Source organism: Bombina bombina, chromosome 1 (genome assembly GCF_027579735.1).
Source record: "Bombina bombina isolate aBomBom1 chromosome 1, aBomBom1.pri, whole genome shotgun sequence".
NCBI classification, from domain to species: domain Eukaryota; kingdom Metazoa; phylum Chordata; class Amphibia; order Anura; family Bombinatoridae; genus Bombina; species Bombina bombina.
The window spans coordinates 506,947,342-506,971,682 of record NC_069499.1 but is presented as its reverse complement, the minus strand read 5'-3'; the positions used below and the strand labels follow the sequence as shown (position 1 = coordinate 506,971,682).

General features: G+C 40.9%; 1 protein-coding gene across 1 annotated transcript in view; it reads right to left on the bottom strand.

The window, feature by feature from the left end:
- The window catches only part of STAT1 (signal transducer and activator of transcription 1), a 145,730-nt gene that overhangs the window by 18,254 nt on the left and 103,135 nt on the right, over positions 1-24,341 (bottom strand). Inside the window, exons 14-21 of the mRNA XM_053698593.1 lie at positions 19,295-19,336; positions 18,670-18,753; positions 18,202-18,300; positions 16,936-17,071; positions 13,779-13,825; positions 7,471-7,565; positions 6,490-6,629; positions 4,825-5,010 (exon numbers count right to left, since the gene is read on the bottom strand). Coding sequence (XP_053554568.1) covers positions 4,825-5,010; positions 6,490-6,629; positions 7,471-7,565; positions 13,779-13,825; positions 16,936-17,071; positions 18,202-18,300; positions 18,670-18,753; positions 19,295-19,336 — 829 coding nt within the window. The remainder of the gene's footprint in view (positions 1-4,824; positions 5,011-6,489; positions 6,630-7,470; positions 7,566-13,778; positions 13,826-16,935; positions 17,072-18,201; positions 18,301-18,669; positions 18,754-19,294; positions 19,337-24,341) is intronic.

The following is a 24,341-nucleotide window of genomic DNA, read 5'->3' as shown; positions in this document are numbered from 1 at the left end:
CGTGATGTTGTCCGACTGAAATCTGATGAACCTCAGAGTTGCTAACTGAGGCCAAGCTAGAAGAGCATTGAATATAGCTCTTAACTCCAGAATATTTATTGGGAGGAGTTTCTCCTCCTGAGTCCATGATCCCTGAGCCTTCAGGGAATTCCAGACTGCGCCCCAACCTAGAAGGCTGGCGTCTGTTGTTACAATCGTCCAATCTGGCCTGCGAAAGGTCATCCCCTTGGACAGGTGGGGCCGAGAAAGCCACCATAGAAGAGAATCTCTGGTCTCTTGATCCAGATTTAGTAGTGGGGACAAATCGGAGTAATCCCCATTCCACTGACTTAGCATGCACAATTACAGCGGTCTGAGATACTATGTCCATTGCCGCTACCATTAAGCCGATTACTTCCATGCACTGAGCTACTGACTGGTGTGGAATGAAATGAAGGGCACGGCAAGCATTTAGAAGTTTTGATAACCTGGCCTCCGTCAGGTAAATTTTCATCTCTACAGAATCTATAAGAGTCCCTAGGAAGGGAACCCTTGTGAGTGGTAATAGAGAACTCTTTTCCACGTTCACCTTCCACCCATGCGACCTCAGAAATGCCAGAACTATCTCTGTATGAGACTTGGCAGTTTGAAAACTTGACGCTTGTATCAGAATGTCGCCTAGGTACGGAGCCACCGCTATGCCTCGCGGTCTTAGTACCGCCAGAAGTGAGCCCAGAACCTTTGTAAAGATTCTTGGAGCCGTAGCTAACCCGAAGGGAAGAGCTACAAACTGGTAATGCCTGTCTAGGAAGGCAAATCTTAGGTACCGATAATGATCCTTGTGAATCGGTATGTGAAGGTAGGCATCCTTTAAGTCCACTGTGGTCATGTACTGACCCTCTTGGATCATGGGTAGGATGGTTCGAATAGTTTCCATTTTGAATGATGGAACTCTTAGGAATTTGTTTAGGATTTTTAAGTCCAAGATTGGTCTGAAGGTTCCCTCTTTCTTGGGAACCACAAACAGGTTTGAATAGAATCCTTGCTCGTGTTCCGTCCGCGGAACTGGGTGGATCACCCCCATTAGTAAGAGGTCTTGTACACAGTGTAGAAACGCCTCTTTCTTTATTTGGTTTGCTGATAACCTTGAAAGATAAAATCTCCCTTGTGGAGGAGAAGCTTTGAAGTCCAGAAGATATCCCTGAGATATGATCTCCAATGCCCAGGGATCCTAGACATCTCTTGCCCAAGCCTGGGCGAAGAGAGAAAGTCTGCCCCCTACTAGATATGTTTCCGGATAGGGGGCCCTCTCTTCATGCTGTCTTAGGGGCAGCAGCAGGTTTTCTGGCCTGCTTGCCCTTGTTCCAGGACTGGTTAGTTTTCCAGCCCTGTCTGTAACGAGCAACAGCTCCTTCCTGTTTTGGAGCGGAGGAAGTTGATGCTGCTCCTGCCTTGAGGTTACGAAAGGCACGAAAATTAGACTGTTTGGCCTTTGATTTGGCCCTATCCTGAGGCAGAGTATGGCCCTTACCTCCCGTAATGTCAGCGATAATTTCTTTCAAGCCGGGCCCGAATAAGGTCTGCCCTTTGAAAGGAATATTAAGCAATTTAGATTTAGAAGTCACGTCAGCTGACCAGGATTTAAGCCATAGCGCTCTGCGCACTTGGATGGCGAATCCGGAGTTCTTAGCCGTAAGTTTGGTTAAATGTACGATGGCATCAGAAACAAATGCGTTAGCTAGCTTAAGTGCTTTAAGCTTGTTCATAATTTCATCCATTGGAGCTGTGCGAATGGCCTCTTCCAGAGACTCAAACCAGAATGCCGCTGCAGCAGTGACAGGCGCAATGCATGCAAGGGGCTGTAAGATAAAACCTTGTTGAACAAACATTTTCTTAAGGTAACCTTCGAATTTTTTATCCATTGGATCTGAAAAGGCACAACTATCCTTCACCGGGATAGTGGTACGCTTAGCTAAAGTAGAAACTGCTCCCTCCACCTTAGGGACCGTCTGCCATAAGTCTCGTGTGGTGGCGTCTATAGGAAACATTTTCCTAAATATGGGAGGAGGGGAAAAAGGCACACCGGGTCTATCCCACTCCTTGCTAATAATCTCTGTAAGCCTTTTAGGTATAGGAAACACGTCAGTACACACCGGTACCGCATAGTATCTATCCAACCTACATAATTTTTCTGGAATTGCAACCATGTTACAATCATTCAGAGCCGCTAATACCTCCCCTAGCAATATGCGGAGGTTCTCAAGCTTAAATTTAAAATTAGAAATCTCTGAATCCAGTCTCCCTGGATCAGATCCGTCACCCATAGAATGAAGCTCTCCGTCTTCATGTTCTGCAAATTGTGACGCAGTATCGGACATGGCTCTCACATCATCAGCGCGCTCTGTCCTTAACCCAGAGCTATCACGCTTGCCTCTTAATTCTGGCAATTTAGATAATACTTCTGTCATAACAGTAGCCATGTCTTGCAAAGTGATTTGTAAGGGCCTCCCTGATGTACTTGGCGCCACAAAATCACGCACCTCCTGAGCGGGAGGCGAGGGTACTGACACGTGAGGAGAGTTAGTCAGCATAACTTCCCCCTCGTTGTCTGGTGATAATTTCTTTACATGTAAAGACTGACTTTTATTTAAAGTTAAATCAATGCATTTAGTACACAAATTTCTATGGGGCTCCACATTGGCCTTCATACATAGTGAACAAACAGATTCATCTGTGTCAGACATGTTTAAACAGACTAGCAATGAGACTAGCAAGCTTGGAAAATACTTTTCAAATAAATTTACAAGCAATATAAAAAATGCTACTGTGCCTTTAAGAAGCACAAAAAGCTGTCACAGTTGAAATAACAATGAACCAAATTAGTTATAGCAACCAAATTTTCACAGTAAATGTATTAAGTTAGCAAAGGATTGCACCCACCAGCAAATGGATTATTAACCCCTTAATACCCAAAAACGGATAACAATTTAATAATTAACGTTTTCATCACAGTCAAACACACTGTCACAGGTCTGCTGTGACTGATTACCTCCCTCAAAATGAATTTTGAAGACCCCTGAGCTCTCTAGAGACGTCCTGGATCATGGAGGATGAAGTAGGAAGATTGTGACTGAATTTTTACTGCGCAAAAAAGCGCTAAAATAGGCCCCTCCCACTCATATTACAACAGTGGGGAAGCTCAGTTAACTGTTTCTATGCAGAAACAAAAGTTAGCCATGTGGTAAAAATCATGCCCCAATAAGTTTTATCACCAAGTACTTCACAAAAAACGATTAACATGCCAGTAAACGTTTTGAACATACAATTCTAAAAGTTATGAAGTGTTATTAATAAGCCTGCTACCAGTCGCTGTTACTGCAGTTAAGGCTCATACATTACTTCAGTATTAACAGTATTTTCTGAGTCAAATTCCATTCCCTAGAAAAATACTTCAGTGTACACACACTCATCAGCCTAATACCAGTTGCTACCACTGCATTTAAGGCTGAACTTACATTACATTGGTATCAGCAGTATTTTCTCAGTCAATTCCATTGCTTAGAAAAATAATTTACTGCACATACCTCGTTTGCAGGGGGGCCCTGCATGCTATTCCCTTTTTCTGAAGTTACCTCACTCCTCAGAATGTGCGAGAACAGCCAGTGGATCTTAGTTACGTCTGCTAAGATTATAGAAAACGCAGGCAGATTCTTCTTCTAATGCTGCCTGAGAAACAAACAGCACACTCCGGTGCCATTTAAAATAACAAACTTTTGATTGAAGAAATAAACTAAGTTTAAAAACACCACAGACCTCTCACAACGACCTATCTTTAGTTAGGTTGCAAGAGAATGACTGGATATGACATGTGAGGGGAGGAGCTATATAGCAGCTCTGCTTGGGTGATCCTCTTGCAACTTCCTGTTGGGGAAGAGATATAATCCCATAAGTAATGGATGACCCGTGGACTGACTACACTTAACAAGAGAAATGGTGAGTACAGATCATTAGCATTAAATACAGACACATTGCATGATTAATAAGTGCATAATAAAAATTCAATGCAATAGCACTTTTTAAATGAACAGTAGATTCAAATGGATTTCAAATTTCCAACACTGTATCATGTGACAGCCATTATCACAGACTGGTATACATGTGCATTGTGAACTCTTGCACATGCTCAACAATAACTGGTGCCTCAGAATGTGTGCATATATAAAGAAATTGCATGTTGTATTTGAATCAAGTTCAATTTTGGATTTAGTGTCCCTTTAAGTCTTTTATATGGTGTTTGCTATTTTCTCATGCCTACACATTCCCTATTGCTTTGGGATTTTTTTGTCCTTTATATTTTAAATGAAGAACTGGTGATATTCTATGGGTGAGTGACATTTTTCTTTAATAGTATCAGACTGAGGTAACACAATATTGTCTATATTTTTCACTGTTAAAGATAATCCTTTAGATAAATAAGTACAGAGATACTTGTTGGATATTAGAATTGTTCAAAATCAATAAATGATACATGTTTAGGCCTCTTAAAATGACCTAATACGATTACCAAATATGTAATACACATGCAAACTGATTTGCAGCTAGATTATAAATTGCTTTATAAGGAGGGGTAGTGCTAGTAAGATATTGTTTTGTCATGTTAAATGGGCTGTGTTATGTCGGTTATGCATTGTTTCATTGTAAGGTCTGTTTATTTTATATTTATCTAGTACAAATTAAAAAGCATAGTGTTTGGGTACAATATTAGCACCGTGCTAGAAGAGGATGACAATATGTGGTAGCATTCACAGACAACACACACACACTGAACAATACATAGATATTTACCTTCTTTTGGTCTAGAGTAATATTTTCCAAAGGCCATATCTTTTGGTGTGTCTGGATACAGGAACCTCAGTGGGTTTTCAGGAATATTTTCAGCAGCCATTACTTTATAGTTGCGAATAATATCTGGAAAAGTCACTGCAGAAAGTTCTCTTTTTGTGTAAGGCTCCACTGAATGAAACACGGGTTCTGAATATAACCATAAAAAGACACATTTAGATCATTATGGTTTTGGAGTAACTGACTAAAATCCACATTATCAATAGGAAAATCCACCTACAATAATATCCAATGATGTTTGCTTTAAAGATACATCACATATACAATATATGGTAAGAAGGCAGAATAGATCACACAATTAAAAGAATCCTGTAATCTGCACTACTAGCTATTTTTCTTTTAATAGGTGGATTTTATAATGTACTTGAAGTGATATTGTGGATCTCAAATATATTTTGCATTTTATCTATGAATATTTGCACTGAGCTGTATGTGATCTTATAATTTTATAAAAAAAAATGTGTCCAATTTATTTTTATGAATTGCATTTTTTTTAAAATTGTATTATGAAATGTATGTTATTTGTGATTAAAAAGTATTAATTTAAGATGTAATCTTATATGTTGGTGATATATCATGTTAGATCTTGTCAAACACCCAGCTACATTTAGCCACCAATCGGCAAGCACTACCCAGGTGCTGAACCAAAAATGGGCCGGCTCCTAAACTCAGATTTCTGCTTTTCAAATAATGATAGCAAGAGAACAAAGAATATTCGATAATAGCAGTAAATTAGAAAGTTGCTTAAAATTGCATGTTCTATCTGAATCATTAAAGAAAAAATATAGGTTTAGTGTCCCTTTAATCTTTACTAATGCAATACACACCACTGCCAGCTCTCTGTGCAGAACATGGTGTTTGAACCCCAAATGCTCTAGTCACACGTAGCATATATGCGTATGCCACTGATACAGTAATAATATTTACAAGTATCAGTTTTGCTAATTAATTTATATTGCAACAATGCTCCTATTTAAAATTGAAATTAATTCATGCATATTCCAATCTTGACCTTTATTCCTTTAAAGGGATACTGAACCCAAATTTGTTCTTTCATTATTCAGATAGACCATGCAATTTTAAGCATCTTTCTAATTTACTCCTATAATCAATTTTTCTTCATTCTCCTGCTATCTTTATTTGGAAAAAAGCAGGGATGAAAGCTTACGAGCCATCCCATTTTTTGTTCAGCACCTTGGATAGCGTTTGCCGATTGGGTAGGTACATTTAGTCACCAATCAGCAAGCTGTACCCAGGTTCTGAAACAAAGATGGGCCGGCTCGTAAGCTTACATTCCTCCTTTTTAAATAAAGATAGCAAGAGCACGAAGAAAAATTCATAACAGGGGTAAAATAGAAATTTGCTTAAAATTGCGTGCTCTATCTGAATCACGAAAGAAAAAAAAATGGGTTCAGTGTCCCTTTAAGTACAGACATTATTACATATTTCTGAAATCTGACATTTCCTTGAGTTGAATCTGGAATTGCATATAACTTGTATGTGGCCAGAATTCTGCTATTGACCATTCCATATTTACCAAGATAAAGAATTCAGATCTTTTACATTAGTCCTTTTTATTTTGATACAAAGAAGCTACTATTTCCTTACCATGTTGTGCTCTTTCCACCCAGGTAAAGGTGATAGCCCCCTCTTTGCTACTTTCACTAAATCGTAATAAAAATGTCCCGGGATTCTTTTCTTTAAGGAGGGCTCTTTCTCTTTCTTTGCTTATGAAGCCCACAATGCATCTGTTCATAACAACGGAGAGAAAGCAGATACAAGAAAAGTAAAGCCAAAGTAAAAGCATCAGCACTGTGCACACCTGGGGTGTCTAATCTTTCCTATGGGACAGGAATAAGAGATTTGTAAGGAAGAGAGGTCTATTGTATTTTGAAAATAGGGTGAGGTTTAACAGCATTGAAAAGGGAATTAGATGAATTCTTGAAAACATTTGAGGAAAATGTTGGTTTTCACATCTGCCCTCAGGCCTCCCCAACAGGCCAGATGTTCAGGATTACCTTGCATGAGAGCAGGTAAAATAACTAGGTTTACTAACCATCTGATTATTTCACCTGTGCTTCAGTTCAGAAAACCTCAAAATGTGCCCTGTTGTTTGGGAGGCCCGAGGACAGGTTTGAAAAACAGTGCTTTAGGCTGAGCAACACTGGACTACACCAAGAGGAGACATCGATATTTCAGTACAATTTTAAAAGGGACATAAAACCCAATTTTTATCTCTTTCATGAATCAGAATCATATAGTTCTAACAATTTTAAGCAACTTTCCAATTTACTTCTATTATCTAATTTGCTTCATTCTCTTGATATCCTTTGTTGAAAGAGCAGCAATAGACAACTGGGAGCTAGCTGAAAGCCAATGACAAGAGGCATATATATGTAGCAACCAATCAGCAGTTTCTGAGCCTACCTAGGTATACTTTTCAACAAAGCATACAAAAGAACAAAACAAAATAAATAATAGAAATAAATTGGAAAGTTATTTAAAATTGCATGCTCTATCTGAATCATGAAAGAAAAAAAATTGGGTTTCATGTACCTTTAATGTCTCAAAATATAAACATAAACTCACCCATCATTCCATAGGCACAGAAGATGTTTTTTAATCAGTTCTAGTATACCCTCAATCCATAGCCAGAAAGGAAAATTCTTTTCACCAATATTTTCCTAAAAGTAAACAAACATCAATTTTAAGCATTTTGTGTTAAAACGTATATATGCAGCAACAAAACACCATGGCTTACATTACAAGTGGAGCACAAGAGATAGTGCAGGGTGCTCTACCCATATCGTGGCCTTGTGCTCACAATAGAGCACAATCTGGTATTACAAGTAAATAGAAAAAAATGATTTACCAGAGAGTAGACATTTTTAGTGCCCTGTATACTTTTAATGGATAGCGCACGGAACGTTATCATCACTTATATTGTGGTGAGTTATATGTTGCGCTCGAGAGCAGCACATGATGGCGCAGAAAAATATAGCGCTCTTGGAGACCTGAAATAAAGTGTTTAAGCTAGAGCATATGCATAACAAAGTAAATGTAAAATACAGTTTTTCTTATTGAAATTATATTTTATCAGTGATTTAAAGGGATATGGTATATGACAAGGCTTTGGACTGGGAAGAGCTCAAATGTGTATACGTATGTGTGTACACACATAACACACAAATATAAACACATACACACATATCTACAAAACACCTTGTCACATACCATATCCCTTTAAAATCACTGTTAAACATTTATTTTAATAATAAACCTATATATAATAAACCAGCACTCTCCGACATCCAGATGCCAGTACACCCTAAGCTTTCACTCGAGCGCTGACATTTTACTTTGAACTTGTAATATGAGAGTAAAAATGATAGTGCTGTGAACTCTTAAAAAGCCACTTTTTGTTTATCATACTTCCTTTGCTGTGTTCAAAATGTGGAGAGATATAATGAGCTCCTGCACATGTCAACCAATCACTGTGCAACATGCAGGAATGTTAGGAAATATCTGCTGTTAAATGCTGATAACTAAAGGTTAAACATGGTAGAATGGGTCACTTTAGAGTCTATAGCTATTAGCATGGATAATATCTGGCCTGTGTCTGTCTAGCAGAGTTGAAGTGTTTGGGGAAATGACAGGAAGGGTTATGTAAAGAACAGAGATAAAAAGCTTTAAAAGCATAGAATTATGGGTATAATATAAATAAGAGAAATCTTGTTCCATTTGGTGTGGATCCATATTATGTGGATGTTAAATCTATGTTAAATCTAACAGTACATTCTATTTATTTTATATACGTAGGCAAAAAAAAAATTAATATGAAATTTTTGAAAATGCTTGATGACTCCATTAGAAAATATAAGGCAACAAAAACTTATGCAAAACAGCTGTTTGCCACCTTAGACTATAATTGTGTTGTAGAACATACTTGTGAACAGCACATTTACACATTTATTCTTAATATGAGGCTACACTATCACTATTAGTAGCAGTGAATCATGCAATACCTTTTGATTTTCCATTAGACATCCACTAGTAGACCACAATCTACCACAAGGACACAAATACTATAACCTTCTAGGGCTGAGCCATTTTGGTTGGTTAAACTGGTCTTAATGTCATAGAACTTGATCTTTTTAATGAAGCATTTTGTTTAGAAGTCCCCATCCACAGGAAATGTTATGGTAAAGCCCCATTAATCCCTTAGATTATCTAAACTAGAGGGTTCTGAAACTAAATGCAGAATTTTGAATAATATAATGTGACATAAAACTGGGGGCCTGACACTGATAAACACACCAGCATGGAATAACATCAGCAACTTATTTAATTAAGTGCTATATTGTAATATAAGTATCAGCTGTCATGCGCAGTAGAGCCTTAGAGTCTACCTGATCTGCAGCGGCACGGTGGGCAGAAGTGGGCGTGGCCGGGTGTGAGCGGGGGTTGTGACCGGGCGGGGGTGGGGGTGGGATTCCGGGCACAGTCGCGAGAGAGAGGAAGGAGATAGAAAGAAAGGGGAGAGAGCAAAAGAGATGGGAAAGAACTAAATAGAGGGTAAGAGAGAGAGCAAAAGAGAGGGGGGAGAGAGCAAAAGAGAGGGGAGAGAGCAAAAGAGAGGGGAAAGAGCAAAAGAGAGGAGAAAGAGGGAAGAGAGAGGGGGAGAGAGAGAGAGAGGGGGAGAGAGAGCAATAGAGAGGGGGAGAGAGAGCAAAAGAGGGGGGGAGAAGAGAGCAATCAGAGGGGGAAAGAGAGAGGGGGGGGGAGAGAGCAAAAGAGGAGGGGAGAGGGGAGAGAAAGAGCAAAAGAGGGGGGGAAGAGAGCAAAAGAGAGGGGGGAGAGGGGAGAGAGAGAGCAAAAGAGAAGGATGGAGAGAGAGAGAGCAAAAGAGAGGAGGGAGAGAGAGCAAAAGAGAGGAGAGAGAGAGAGCAAAAGAAGAGAGGGGGGAGAGAGAGACCAATAGAGAGGGGGAGACAGAGCAAAAGAGGGGAGGGAGGGGGGAGAAAGAGCAAAAGAGAGGGGAGAGAGAGAGCGCAAAAGAGAGGGGAGAGAGAGAGCACAAAAAAGAGGGAGGGAGAGAGAGCGCAAAAGAGAGGGGGGAGAGAGAGCGCAAAAGAGAGGGGGGAGAGCGCACAAAAGAGAGGGGGAGAGAGAGAGCGCAAAAGAGAGGAGAGCGAGAGCACAAAAGAGAGGGGGGGAGAGAGCAAAAGAGGGGAGAGGGAGCAAAAGAGAGGGGAGAGGGAGCAAAAGAGAGGGGGAAAGAGCAAAAGAGAGGGGAAAGAGCAAAAGAGAGGGGAAAGAGCAAAAGAGAGGGGAAAGAGCAAAAGAGAGGGGGAGAGAGCGAAAAAGAGAGAGGGAGAGAGAGAGCGCAAAAGAGAGAGGGGAGAGAGCGCAAAAGAGATAGGGGAGAGAGAGTGAGCAAAAGAGAGGGGAAGACAGAGAGCAAAAGAAGAGAGAGGGGGGAGAGAGCAATAGAGAGAGAGGGAGAGAGAGCAAAAGAAGGGGGAGAGGGGAGAGAGAGGGGGAGAGAGAGTGCAAAAGAGAGGGGGGAGAGAGAGAGAGAGAGCGCAAAAGAGAGGAGAGCGAGAGCACAAAAGAGAGGAGGAGAGCGAGAGCGCAAAAGAGAGGGGGGAGAGAGCAAAAGAGGGGAGAGGGAGCAAAAGAGAGGGAGCAAAAGAGAGGGGGAAAGAGCAAAAGAGAGGGGAAAGAGCAAAAGAGAGGGGGAGAGAGCGCAAAAGAGAGAGGGGGACAGAGAGCGCAAGAGAGGGGAGAGTGCGCAAAAGAGATAGGGGAGAGAGAGTGAGCAAAAGAGAGGGGAAGACAGGGAGCAAAAGAAGAGAGAGGGGGGAGAGAGCAATAGCGAGAGGGGGAGAGAGAGCAAAAGAAGGGGGAGAGGGGAGAGAGAGAGAGAGAGAGAGGGGGAGAAAGAGCAAAAGAGAGGGGGTAGAAAGAGCGAGAGGTGGAGCGAGAGAGCGCAAAAGAGAGGGGGAGAGAGAGCAAAAAAGAGGGGGGAGAGAGAGCAAAACAGAGGGGGAGCGAGAGGGCGCAAAAGAGAGGGGGAGCGAGAGGGCGCAAAAGAGAGGGGGAGCGAGAGAGCAAAAGAGAGAGGGGGAGAAAGCGCAAAAGAGAGAGGGGGAGAGAGAGAGCGCAAAAGAGAGAGGGGGAGAGAGAGAGCGCAAAAGAGAGGGGGGAGAGAGCGCAAAAGAGAGGGGGGAGAGAGCGAAAAAGAGAGAGGGGGAGAGAGCGCAAAAGAGAGAGGAGGAGAGTGCAAAAGAGAGAGGGGGAGAGAGAGATCGCAAAAGAGAGGGGGAGAGAGCGCAAAAGAGAGGGGGAGAGAGCGCAAAAGAGAGGGGGGAGAGAGAGCGCAAAAGAGAGGGGGGAGAGAGAGCGCAAAAGAGAGGGGGGAGAGAGAGCGCAAAAGAGAGGGGGGAGAGAGAGCGCAAAAGAGAGGGGGGAGAGAGAGCGCAAAAGAGAGGGGGGAGAGAGAGCGCAAAAGAGAGGGGGGAGAGAGAGCAAAAGAGAGGGGGAGAGAGAGCGCAAAAGAGAGGGGGAGAGAGAGATCGCAAAAGAGAGGGGGAGAGAGCGCAAAAGAGAGGGGGGAGAGAGAGCGCAAAAGAGAGGGGGGAGAGAGAGCGCAAAAGAGAGGGGGGAGAGAGAGCAAAAGAGAGGGGGAGAGAGAGCGCAAAAGAGAGGGGGAGAGAGAGCGCAAAAGAGAAGGGGGAGAGAGAGCGCAAAAGAGAGGGGGGAGAGAGAGCGCAAAAGAGAGGGGGGAGAGAGAGCGCAAAAGAGAGGGGGAGAGAGAGCGCAAGAGAGAGGGAGAGAGAGAGCGCAAGAGAGAGGGGGAGAGAGAGCGCAAAAGAGAGGGAGAGAGAGAGTGCAAGAGAGAGGGGGGAGAGAGAGCACAAAAGAGAGGGGGAGAGAGAGCGCAAAAGAGAGGAGGGAGAGAGAGCGCAAAAGAGAGGGGGGAGAGAGAGCGCAAAAGAGAGGTGGAGCGAGAGTGCAAAAGAGAGGGGGAGAGAGCAAAAAAGAGGGGGGAGAGAGAGCACAAAAGAGAGGGGAAAGAGCAAGAGAGGGGAGAGGGAGCAAAAAGAGGGGGGAGAGAGAGCAAAAGAGAGGGGGGAGAGAGCGCAAAAGAGAGGGGGAGAGAGAGAGCAAAAGAGAGAGGAGAGGGAGCAAAAGAGGGGGGGAGAGCGCAAAAGAGAGGGGAGAGAGAGAGAGCGCAAAAGAGAGGGGGGAGAGAGCGCAAAAGAGAGGGGGGAGAGAGAGCGCAAAAGAGAGGGGGAGAGGGAGCAAAAGAGAGGGGGAAAGAGCGCAAAAGAGAGGGGGGAGAGAGTGCAAAAGAGAGGGGGGAAAGAGCGCAAAAGAGAGAGCGGGAGAGAGCGCAAAAGAGAGAGGGAGAGAGAGCGCAAAAGAGAGAGGGAGAGAGAGCGCAAAAGAGAGGGGGGAGAGAGAGAGCAAAAGAGAGGGGGGAGAGAGAGAGCAAAAGAGGAGGGGGGGAGAGCAAAAGAGAGGGGGGAGAGCAATAGAGAGGGGGGAGAGAGAGCGCAAAAGAGAGGTGGAGCGAGAGTGCAAAAGAGAGGGGGAGAGAGCAAAAAAGAGGGGAAAGAGCAAGAGAGGGGAGAGGGAGCAAAAAGAGGGGGGAGAGAGAGCAAAAGAGAGGGGGGAGAGAGCAAAAGAGAGGGAGGAGAGAGCACAAAAGAGAGGGGGGAGAGAGAGCAAAAGAGAGAGGAGAGGGAGCAAAAGAGGGGGGGAGAGCGCAAAAGAGAGGGGAGAGAGAGAGCGCAAAAGAGAGGGGGGAGAGAGAGCGCAAAAGAGAGGGGGGAGAGAGAGCGCAAAAGAGAGGGGGGAGAGGGAGCAAAAGAGAGGGGGAGAGAGAGAGCGCAAAAGAGAGGGGGGGAGAGTGCAAAAGAGAGAGGGGGAAAGAGCGCAAAAGAGAGGGGGGAAGAGCGCAAAAGAGAGAGCGGGAGAGAGAGCGCAAAAGAGAGAGGGAGAGAGAGCGCAAAAGAGAGGGGGGAGAGAGAGAGCAAAAGAGGAGGGGGGGAGAGCAAAAGAGAGGGGGGAGAGAGAGCGCAAAAGAGAGGGGGGAGAGAGAGAGCAAAAGAGGAGGGGGGAGAGCAAAAGAGAGGGGGGAAGAGCGCAAAAGAGAGAGCGGGAGAGAGAGCGCAAAAGAGAGAGGAAGAGAGAGCGCAAAAGAGAGGGGGGAGAGAGAGAGCAAAAGAGAGAGGGAGAGAGAGCGCAAAAGAGAGGGGGGAGAGAGAGAGCAAAAGAGAGGGGGGAGAGAGAGAGCAAAAGAGAGGGGGAGAGAGAGGAAAAGAGAGGGGGGAGAGAGAGCAAAAGAGAGAGGGGGAGAGAGCGCAAAAGAGAGAGTGGGAGAGAGCGCAAACGAGAGAGTGGGAGAGAGAGAGAGCGCAAAAGAGAGAGGGGGAGAGAGAGAGCGCAAAAGAGAGGGGGAGAGAGCGGAAAAGAAATGGGAAAGAGCAAAAGAGAGGGGGGAGAGAGAGCAAAAAAGAAAGGGGGGAGAGAGAGCAAAAAAGAGAGGGGGGAGAGAGAGAGCAAAAGAGAGGGGGGAGAGAGAGAGCAAAAGAGAGGGGGGAGAGAGAGAGCAAAAGAGAGGGGGGAGAGAGAGAGCAAAAGAGAGGGGGGAGAGAGAGAGAGAGAGAGAGAGAGATAGAGCCAAAGAGAGGGGGAGAGACAGAGAGCAAAAGAGAGGGGGAGAGAGAGAGAGCAAAAGAGAGGGGGAGAGAGAGAGAGCAAAAGAGAGGGGGAGAGAGAGAGAGCAAAAGAGAGGGGGAGAAAGAGAGAGAGCAAGGGGTGGGACAGATGTACTGCAAAAAATAGCCCGTGTGAACGGGCTTTAGGATTAGTAGAATATAATTTACCTTGCAGAATCTTGTCCATGGAATAAGATCATCAGTACTGTTGGGTCCTAGATAAAAATTTAGAAAATTTAATTTGCTAAATAATTAAATCTACCAGGCATTGTGGAAAACATTTATATATGAATCACCTTGATTTAAACAAGAATAAAACAAAGTGGCTGAGAATGTAACAATGATTTGTTAAACAATGCATAAGGCAAAAGAGTAAAATAATGAAGTAATTTATTGCTTGGAATGGAATATAATCATAGAATCATAACTGAGAATTCTATCATTCACCATTTGCCTTTTAATGTTGTTTTTCTCCCCACCTCTGCTACACATTTCCTCTTGTTCTACAATCTATTCTGCTATTGTTGACATCTGGATACATTTTTCAATATCTGGTATTTTTATCTATTTGAAAAAAAAAAATGTATTTTGATTATTTAAATGTTTTACTACGGTTATTCAATAATAAATATTTGTCAGGACAGACTCTTGCTCCCTATCTGCTATCTGCTATATATTTTTACTAGGATTAGGATGCATCTATGCTAATGTTGATTACAATCTTATGCTTGTTTCTAGCAGATAATGACTACTGAGCATCTGCCGATCTTGTCAGTGTTTTTCTAGCAATCACAAAATCCTTTTAATGATATAAAATTGTTACGTCATGGTTTGCTTATCAGGGGTTTATCGATTACATTACAGGCTGAAGGAACTGTACGATCCTGTGACAATTCCCTCCTAGCAATAGGTATTTACCCTTTTACTCTGAATTTTTTTTCCAACGATTTGCCTGTTGCATAATTTTTTTGGTTTCCGTATCATTCGCCACATTAGGTCTGTTTTCTCATGTTCAGTGCTATTTAATGACTAAATCTGCCTTATTCTCTGCCTGTTTGTGAACATTCCTGGTTATGCCGCTGGTGTCCTACTGTTTGCATTTTTTGACTATCCTCTTATCTTCTGTTCTCGTACCTAATCTACTCAGAAGTTGTTGACTTTGGCCTGACCCTGGTTATCCTTTTACCTGCAGTTCCTGTACTGCCTTAGTCCCTATTGTGTAGATTCTAGCCTGCCTGACCTGTCTTCTGCTCAAGCCCTCCTGCAATAAAATAAATTAGACATTAAACTATCCTTAAAGGGACATGAAACCCAAAAATTTTCTTTCACGATTCATAGATAGAGAATACAACTTTAAACAACTTTCCAACTTACTTCTATTATTTAATTTGCTTCGTTCTCTTGTTATTATTTGCTGAAAGGTTTATCTAGGAAATCTCAGGAAGCAGCAGAGAACTTAGGTTCTAGCTGTTGATTGGTTGCTGCATTTATTTATCAATTGTGATTGGCTCACCCATGTGTTCAGTTAGAAACCAGTAATGAAACAGATTAGATGATAGAAGTAAATTATAAAGCTGTTTAAAATTGTATTCTTTATCTGATTCATGAAAGAAATGCTTTGGGTTTCATGTACCTTTAGATCTGAAATTGTGATTCTGGCTACATAGGATCCAATAGCCATTTAGTTTTCTTTTTGCAAAAAATCAAATACAAAACAGTATTATAAAAGGACTCTATTAAGAGATGTGAAGTCCCAGTAAACAGTTTAAGAAAAAATTCAACTCCAATATACAGTTTCAGTAGCACTCTTCAAACAAATAGGGGTGACTGTATAGAAGAAGCCAGTTCTACAGAAAGAAAAGGCACCTCAGGGTGTAGGATTTGAGATGACAAAAAAATAAGAACACTCACAAACAGCAATGAATGGTATGGTGCAGAATCCTCTCAGTCATCCAGCCAACTACCCGCGGCTCTTCACAACTTGTTCCAAATGGTAGTAGGAAGCTCAAATAATGCCCATTACATATAAATTTATACGCTATTTAAAAATGTAAATGACATGCTTCACAGCGTCTGACGAAACCGTAAACTTTTAGCTGTGAAACTTGTCACCTTTTATTTAAGTTATGGCCTTTTTTGAGCTGCCTTTTGAGCTACCTACTATCACTTGAAATATTTATATCAAATTGTTTAGTAATGAAACAACATTGCAATATACTTTCATTATTAATTTTGCCCCCTTTTCATGTAATTTTGCTCTGAAAATTGGGGTTTTCTAATACTCATTAGCTGAAAGACACCCTGCTGACTTCTCAAGGCAAACTATGCTACATATATGCACCTAGTTGGTTATAACTAGTTGGCTCTACTAAATAATGAAAATGGTGGATGGAGTTTGGCTCCTGAAAAAAACGATTACAGTAAAATGAATGTTAATTTGTTTTGTAAACATTTAGACTTGGCAGATAGGTTATTCTATAGCAACACAACGGAAATGTCAGTAATTACAGGGTAACTGTCCCTTTCTGAACAAGTTGCAAAGTTTCATGGGCAGCTGGATGAACGACAGAGCAGGGGTCAGCAACCTTTTTCCATATAAGGGCCCGATACAACGTCTGAATTCATTAGGGGCCGCAGTCACCTACATAGCAAAAAAATAAATGAAGATAATAATAATAGTAAAAAACCACCACATAATACAAATTATGTGACTAATATCTGTATATACTGTGTATTATTCAATAAATATACTGATATAGTGAAAATTGAGATTCCTAAAATTGTTATATACATTATTTAATAAATATAAATTATATATATATATATATAAAAAGGGGAAAAAAAATATATATATTACCAAAAATGTGGCTTGTAGGCTATAGGTTGCCGACCTCTGACTGAGGAACCAGCTTGATGGTACTGCACCATACTTGCTGCTTGTGAAAGTGTTCTTATTCCTAACTTCACACTGTATTACCCAAAATACTACACCATGAGGCGTCTTTTATCTCTTTGCAGAATTAGCTTTCATTTTGGTATAAACAACAAATAAGCATTATTTGTGCTATCAATGATCATATTGTACAATGCAATGTAATGAGCACTATAGGTAACTGTCCATGTAGACTACTGTAACTATTAATTACTAGTATACAATATGTATGTATATATATATATATACACACACACACACTACTGAGTTTGGCAGTACTTAAAAATTGAAACAACAACAATACTACTACTACTAATATTTGAAGCAGAAATCTATTTCTGGTAGACTTAGTAACAGTGCATTGAGGGGACCACGGTATAACTTTTATTTTACCTAATAACTTTTCTCCCAGCATGCTCAGCTGATCTTGATTGAGGCCTCTTTTGGTTACAGAGGAGAACTGCCACGTCAAGACTTCTGACAGTTGACACCATCTGGCTGCTGGAGGATTCAGGAAGAAGGAAAGATTCTATGGACGAATCAACAAAAAGTATAAATTATTTGTCAACACAAAGATAACAAGAACAGTATCATAAATAGACAAAAAATAACTATTTCAGACAACTAGTTAGTAATCAAACATGTGCATACAATGATTTCATTAAAACGTAATAAGACTCTGTGCATCTTATAGTTTGTTACTGCATCATTCATAGGATTAGGCTAACTCAGTATAGTCTCTTCAGAGTAATGGTCATCTCCTATTTAAAGTGAAGGTCAATTTTGCTGAATTAGTGCCCGTTTTTTAATAATCCTATTAAAAACAAGGGCACTTTAATTCATCAAAATTGACATTTCACTGTTTTCTTCAAAAACTTACCTTTTAATCCTGGCAGCCGCTCCAGCGATTCCCCCGGCAGTCGGAAGCCTCTGCAGACTTCAGAAATGACGAATCCGGCTTCCTCCAATCATGGCTTCCCCCGGGGGAATCGTGGCTTGATGCAACGCCGTGATTGGAGGAAGACGGATTCGTCATTTTGGACCTGCGAAGACGGCTTGCAACGGGCGGAGGTAGTGCTGAGGCGGCTGCCAGGATTAAAAGATATGTTTTTGAAGAATACAGTGAAATGTCAATTTTGATGAATTAAAGTTCCCTTGTTTTTAATAGGATTATTAAAAACCGGGCACTAATTCATCAAAATTGACCTTCACTTTAATGTATAGTTCTGTGTGAATTTATGTGTCTTACAGTCAAGATTAATTGGCTGTTAGTATTCAACAGATTCCATTTCCTACTAAAACTTTCATGCAGTGCACAAGCTCATTTGCATTTGACATCTGATTGACTACAACAAAATAGACGTATCCCTGGATATCGCAACTGATATATCCCTATACTTCTCTGAAAAAGCAAAACCTGGCAGCATTAAAAGGGATAGGAAAGTTGAAATTAAACGTGCATGATTCCGATAGGACATGTAATTTTAAGACCCTTTTAAATTCAATTCTATTTTCAAATGTGCTTTGTTCTCTTGGTAACCTTTGTTGAAAAGGAACACACACATATTTATTACTGCTATACACACTATGTATAATTATGTATGCATAGTGGTAAACAAATAGACTTTCTATGAACATAAACCACACATTCTAGCATACCTTTGTTTCAGACGTCAGCATGTTATACCACAGCATGGAGGCCCACCCACTTGGCAGTTGGCTGACATTAGATATAACCACAATAGGGAGTGAGGCTGTCTGTTGAAAAGGACACAAATATTTAGCGTAATAGAGTGTGCAAATTTATAAAAAATAAACACAGAAAAAACTTCACCAAATGAATACATAGATTACCACCAACCCAGGCAATACCATTAATCAGCTTTGGCAATAAATAAAAAAAGACTTTAATCACTCTATGATTTCCAGTTTCGTTTATCGTAAAATTATACCACAAGATTTTCTGACCAGGTGTGTTTTTTTTTTCTTCAGTCTTTCTAGCCCACTGTGTCATAGAAGACTCTCTAAAGGTTGGCATTATTCATATCTATATATCTACAACTCTAAATATCTGTATCTCTCTCTATCTAGCTAGTGAAAGTGTGTGTATTATCACTATATACTTACCTCTAAATCTACTACTAGCCCAGGCTGGCAGAGCTGTGTCTCAAAGCTCAAGGAGTGAAGTTCCTCTGTAACAATCAGTGGCCCCTAAACAAAGTATTTACAAATGAACAACTCACCATTAAATACCAAAGTTACTTTGCTATTAATTAAAATTGCTTTTAATTGAACATAATGTGGTCTTTAAATACTCCAACTAGACTCTGAAAACCTCACAAAAAAGTTACTGCATTCTTCCCAAAACATAATACTCAAACAAAATAGACAACCAACATTGTTAATTTTGTTACTACAAATGTTTGTTTGTTTTTTTATTGAACTTTACATTTGATCTTATAAAATGTACATTTCTGGCAAAAAAAAAACAAACATTCAATATTTTCTAGAACAAAAACCAGCATTCGTTGTGTTAACAAATAATTGATCTGTAGTAACCAGCACAAACCCTTTGATAATAAATATAAAAATAGCAATGCTCTTATTTAGAAAGCAGTAAATGAAGACTGCCAATCAGTAAGATAAACAACAGTATTAGAAAACTACTAAAAATCACACTATGTGCCAAAGATAATATGTCTCCTGTAATCTAGATCGTACAGAGACAAATACAGTACATGATTTACTTTACCTCATTAGTTCTGTTCCCTGCATTTTTCTGCTCCTTTAGTTGCTGAAAAATAAATAGAAACCAACAGTAAATGCTTGGCAAAACTACATTTTAAAGTAACATTCTATGGAAAGGTGAAAAAAACATAATTTATGCTTACCTGATAAATTTATTTCTCTTGTAGTGTGTTCAGTCCACGGGTCATCCATTACTTATGGGATATATTCTCCTTCCCAACAGGAAGTTGCAAGAGGATCACCCAAGCAGAGCTGCTATATAGCTCCTCCCCTCACATGTCATATCCAGTCATTCGACCGAAACAAGACGAGAAAGGAGAAACTATAGGGTGCAGTGGTGACTGGAGCTTTAATTAAAATTTAGAACTGCCTCAAAAAAAGACAGGGCGGACCCTTTTCTAAACCTTCTTGTAGAAAAGCCAATATCCTAGGAATCCTAACCTTACTCCATGAGTATCTTATGGTAAATTTTTCTGGTAACAGGTTTCCGAGCCTGTATTAATGTATCAATAACCGACTCCGAAAAACCACGCTTTGGTTTGGTAGTTGGTAGTTGGCGGCGACATTGGGGGGGGCAGATTGGAGTTTAATAAATATAATATAGGGGTCGGCGGTGTTAGGGGCAGCAGATTAGGGGTACATAGGAATAATGTAGGTTGCGGCGGTCTGCGGTCAGCAGATTAGGGGTTAAAAAATTTTATTAGAGTTGCGGCGATGTGGGGGTCTCGGTTTAGGGGTACATAGGTAGTTTATGGGTGTTAGTGTACTTTAGAGCACAGTAGTTAAGAGCTTTATGAACCAGCGTTAGCCCAGAAAGCTCTTAACTCCTGGCTTTTTTCTGCGGCTGGAGTTTTGTCGTTAGATTTCTAACGCTCACTTCAGCCAAGACTCTAAATACCGGCGTTAGAAAGATCCCATTGAAAAGATAGGATACACAATTAGCGTAAGGGGATCTGCGGTATGGAAAAGTCACGGCTGGAAAGTGAGCGTTAGACCCTTTCCTGACTGACTCTAAATACCAGCGGTAGCCCAAAACCAGCGTTAGGAGCCTCTAACGCTGGTTTTGACGGCTAACGCAGAACTCTAAATCTAGGCGTTGGTATTATTTGTTGAAGGAGCAGCAATGCACTTCTGGTTTCTAACTGAACACATGGGTGAGCCATGACAATCAGTTTATATATGCAGCGACCAATCAACAGCTAGAACCTAGATTCTCTGCTGCACATGAACTTGCCTAGATAAACATTTCAGCAAAGAATAACAAGAGAAAGAAGCACATTAAATAATAGAAGTAAATTGTGAAGTTGATTGAAATTGTATTCTCTATCTGAATCATGAAATAAAAAATTTGGGTTTCATGTCCCTTTAAGAATATTTGTTTTTGTTTTAATTATTATGGGCCAGATTATGAGTGGTATGCTAACAGTTATGCACAAGCGATATCAGGTTTATCATGACTGTTAGTGCAGTTGAAAGTAAATGGGATCAGATATATGTATTTATGAATAAATAGAACATATACTGCTTTGTGAAGAACATTAGAATGTGAAATATTCATATTTTCATGTTGGGTTTAGTGCATTTGAGAATATGTGATCTGATTTGTGCACGTGTAGGGTGTTAGGTTTCTAACTTCAGCTTTTTGCACGCATCAGGTTAGTGTGCAAGTGAAAACTTTTTACTTTTAACTTATGTGAGTTCTACCTGACACGCGCAAAAAGCTTCCTTATAGCGGAGTTAGTGAGCGAGCGGGAGAGATAAACAGCACTCCACACGTAATCTGGCCCTATGTGTCTAGCAGCTCTGATTTGAAAAAATGCATTCTAGCTCATTATATGAAAAGGTTGCACTCTCTAGATTACATAAAAAATATTTCTCTTGTTAAGTGTGTTCAGTCCACGGGTCATCCAGAAAGATATTGCCTAAGAATAATTTCTGTTTCCCAAAATATATGAGTAATAATAGTAGATTCTGTAATTGGTTAGCCAATATTTGGAAATTTTTTATAAAAGATAATCTTACATTTTCTGATAAACCGGAGATTTTATAGGAAGCAGGGAAAGCTGTACTTTGCGTAGAGATTGTAGCATATATGTGTAGGTTAAAAAAGAAGACTAAGGCCCGTGAAATCCAGCTAGCAAATCAATTAAAGAACGCATATAACCTTTATTTAAGTAATCCCCAGATATCCACATGGGAAAAATATAAAAAGGCAAAGGTTAAAAGAGAAATTTTCTTAAAACAGAATTGGGCAACTGAAGAATTGAAAAATAAGTCTTTGTTTCAAGGCCCACATGGTATTTCTGCTGGGTATTTGGCAAAACTGGTTAAAGTTAAAAAAAAAAAATAGGAATATAATCTCTAATATAAGGGAAGGAGATAGACACCACACCCAGGCATCCAAAGTCAGACACACATTTTTTAGATATTACCAAAAACTTTACGATGAGTAATCGATGAAAATGCAAAAAATGAATTCTGGCAAAAAAGCATAATTTATGCTTACCTGATAAATTTATTTCTCTTGTAGTGTATCCAGTCCACGGATCATCCATTACTTGTGGGATATATTCCCTTCCCAACAGGAAGTTGCAAGAGGATCACCCAAGCAGAGCTGCTATATAGCTCCTCCCCTCACATGTCATATCCAGTCATTCTCTTGCAAGTCTCAACGAAGGAGGTTGTGAGAGGATATAGGAGTTTTTTACTTAATTATTCTTCAATCAAAAGTTTATTATTTTAAAATGGCACCGGAGTGTGCTGTTTTTTCTCTCAGGCAGTATTTAGAAGAAGAAAATCTGCCTGCGTTTTCTATGATCTTAGCAGACGTAACTAAGATCCACTGGCTGTTCTCGCACATTCTGAGGAGTGGGGTAACTTCAGAAAAGGGAATAGCATGCGGAGTCCCCCGCAAATGAGGTATGTGCAGTATAATATTTTCTAGGAATGGAATTGACTAAGAAAACACTGCTGTTACCCATATGATGTAAGTACAGCCTTTAATGCAGTAGTAGCGACTGGTATCAGGCTGATAAATGTATGCGCAGTTGAGTTATTTTCTAGGGACTAGAATTTGACTGAGAAAATACTGTTAATACTGAAATAAATGTATGAGCCTTAACTGCAGTAGAAGCGACTGGTAGCAGGCTTAGTGACAACTTTGCATAACACTGGAAAAGTTTACTGGCATGTTATTCGTTTTTGTGAGGTACTTTGGTGATAAATCTTTTTGGGCATGATTTTTTTCCATATGGCTAACGTTTATTTCTGCATAGAAACCGTTGTAACAGGTCTCCCACTGTTGTAATATGAGTGGGAGGGGCCTTTTTTTAGCGCCTTGTTGCGCAGTTAAAATTCTAGCACAGTCTTCCTGCTTCTTCCTCCTTGATCCAGGACGTCTCCAGAGAGCTCAGGGGTCTTCAAAATTCATTTTTGAGGGAGGTAATCAGTCACAGCAGACCTGTGACAGTGTGTTTGACTGTGATAAAAGCGTTAAATCTGAAATTGATTATCTGTTTTTTTGGGTATTGAGGGGTTAATCATCCGTTTGCTAGTGGGTGCAATCCTCTGCTAAATTCATACATTTTCTGTTAAATTTGTTGGCTATAACTGAATTAGTTCATTGTTATTTCAACTGTGACAGTTTTCTTTTTTTTTTTTTTTGTGTTTTTTGAAAGCGCTGAAGCGTTTTTTTCTATTGCTTGTAAATTTATTGAAAGTTTTTCCAAGCTTGCTAGCCTTCATTGCTAGTCTGTTTAAACATGTCTGATACAGATGAATCTACTTGTTCAGTATGTTTAAAAGCCAATGTGGAGCCCAATAGAAATATGTGTACCAATTGTATTGATTTTACTTTAAATAAGTCAGTCTTTACCGGTAAAGAAATTATCACCAGACAACGAGGGGGAAGTTATGCCGTCTAACTCTCCTCACGTGTCAGTACCTTCGCCTCCCGCTCAGGAGGTGCGTGAGATTGTGGCGCCAAGTACATCAAGGCCCTTACAAATCACTTTGCATGATATGGCTAATGTTATGAAAGAGGTATTATCTAATTTGCCTGAGTTAAGAGGCAAGCGCGATAGCTCTGGGTTAAGGACAGAGTGCGCTGATGATACGAGAGCCATGTCCGATACTGCGTCACAATTTGCAGAACATGAGGACGGAGAGCTTCATTCTGTGGGTGACGGATCTGATCCGGGGAGACCGGATTCAGAAATTTCAAATTTTAAATTTAAGCTTGAGAACCTCCGTGTATTGCTAGGGGAGGTGTTAGCGGCTCTGAATGATTGCGACACGGTTGCAATCCCAGAGAAATTATGTAGGCTGGATAAATACTATGCGGTGCCGGTGTGTACTGACGTTTTTCCTATACCTAAAAGGCTTACAGAGATTATTAGCAAGGAGTGGGATAGACCCGGTGTGCCCTTTTCCCCTCCGATATTTAGAAAGATGTTTCCAATAGACGGCACCACACGAGACTTATGGCAGACGGTCCCTAAGGTGGAGGGAGCAGTTTCTACTTTAGCCAAGCGTACCACTATCCCGGTGGATGATAGCTGTGCTTTCTCAGATCCAATGGATAAAAAATTAGAAGGTTACCTTAAGAAAATGTTTGTTCAACAAGGTTTTATATTACAGCCCCTTGCATGCATTGCGCCCGTCACTGCTGCAGCGGCATTCTGGTTTGAGTCTCTGGAAGAGGCTATCCGCACAGCACCATTGGATGAGATTATGAGCAAGCTTAGAGCCCTTAAGCTAGCTAATGCATTTATTTCGGATGCCGTTGTGCATTTAACCAAACTAACGGCTAAGAACTCCGGATTCGCCATCCAGGCGCGCAGAACGCTATGGCTTAAATCCTGGTCAGCAGATATCACTTCTAAATCTAAATTGCTTAATATTCCTTTCAAAGGGCAAACCTTATTCGGGCCCGGCTTGAAAGAAATTATTGCTGACATTACTGGAGGTAAGGGTCACACCCTTCCTCAGGACAGGGCCAAATCAAAGGCCAAACAGTCTAATTTTCGTGCCTTTCGTAATTTCAAGGCAGG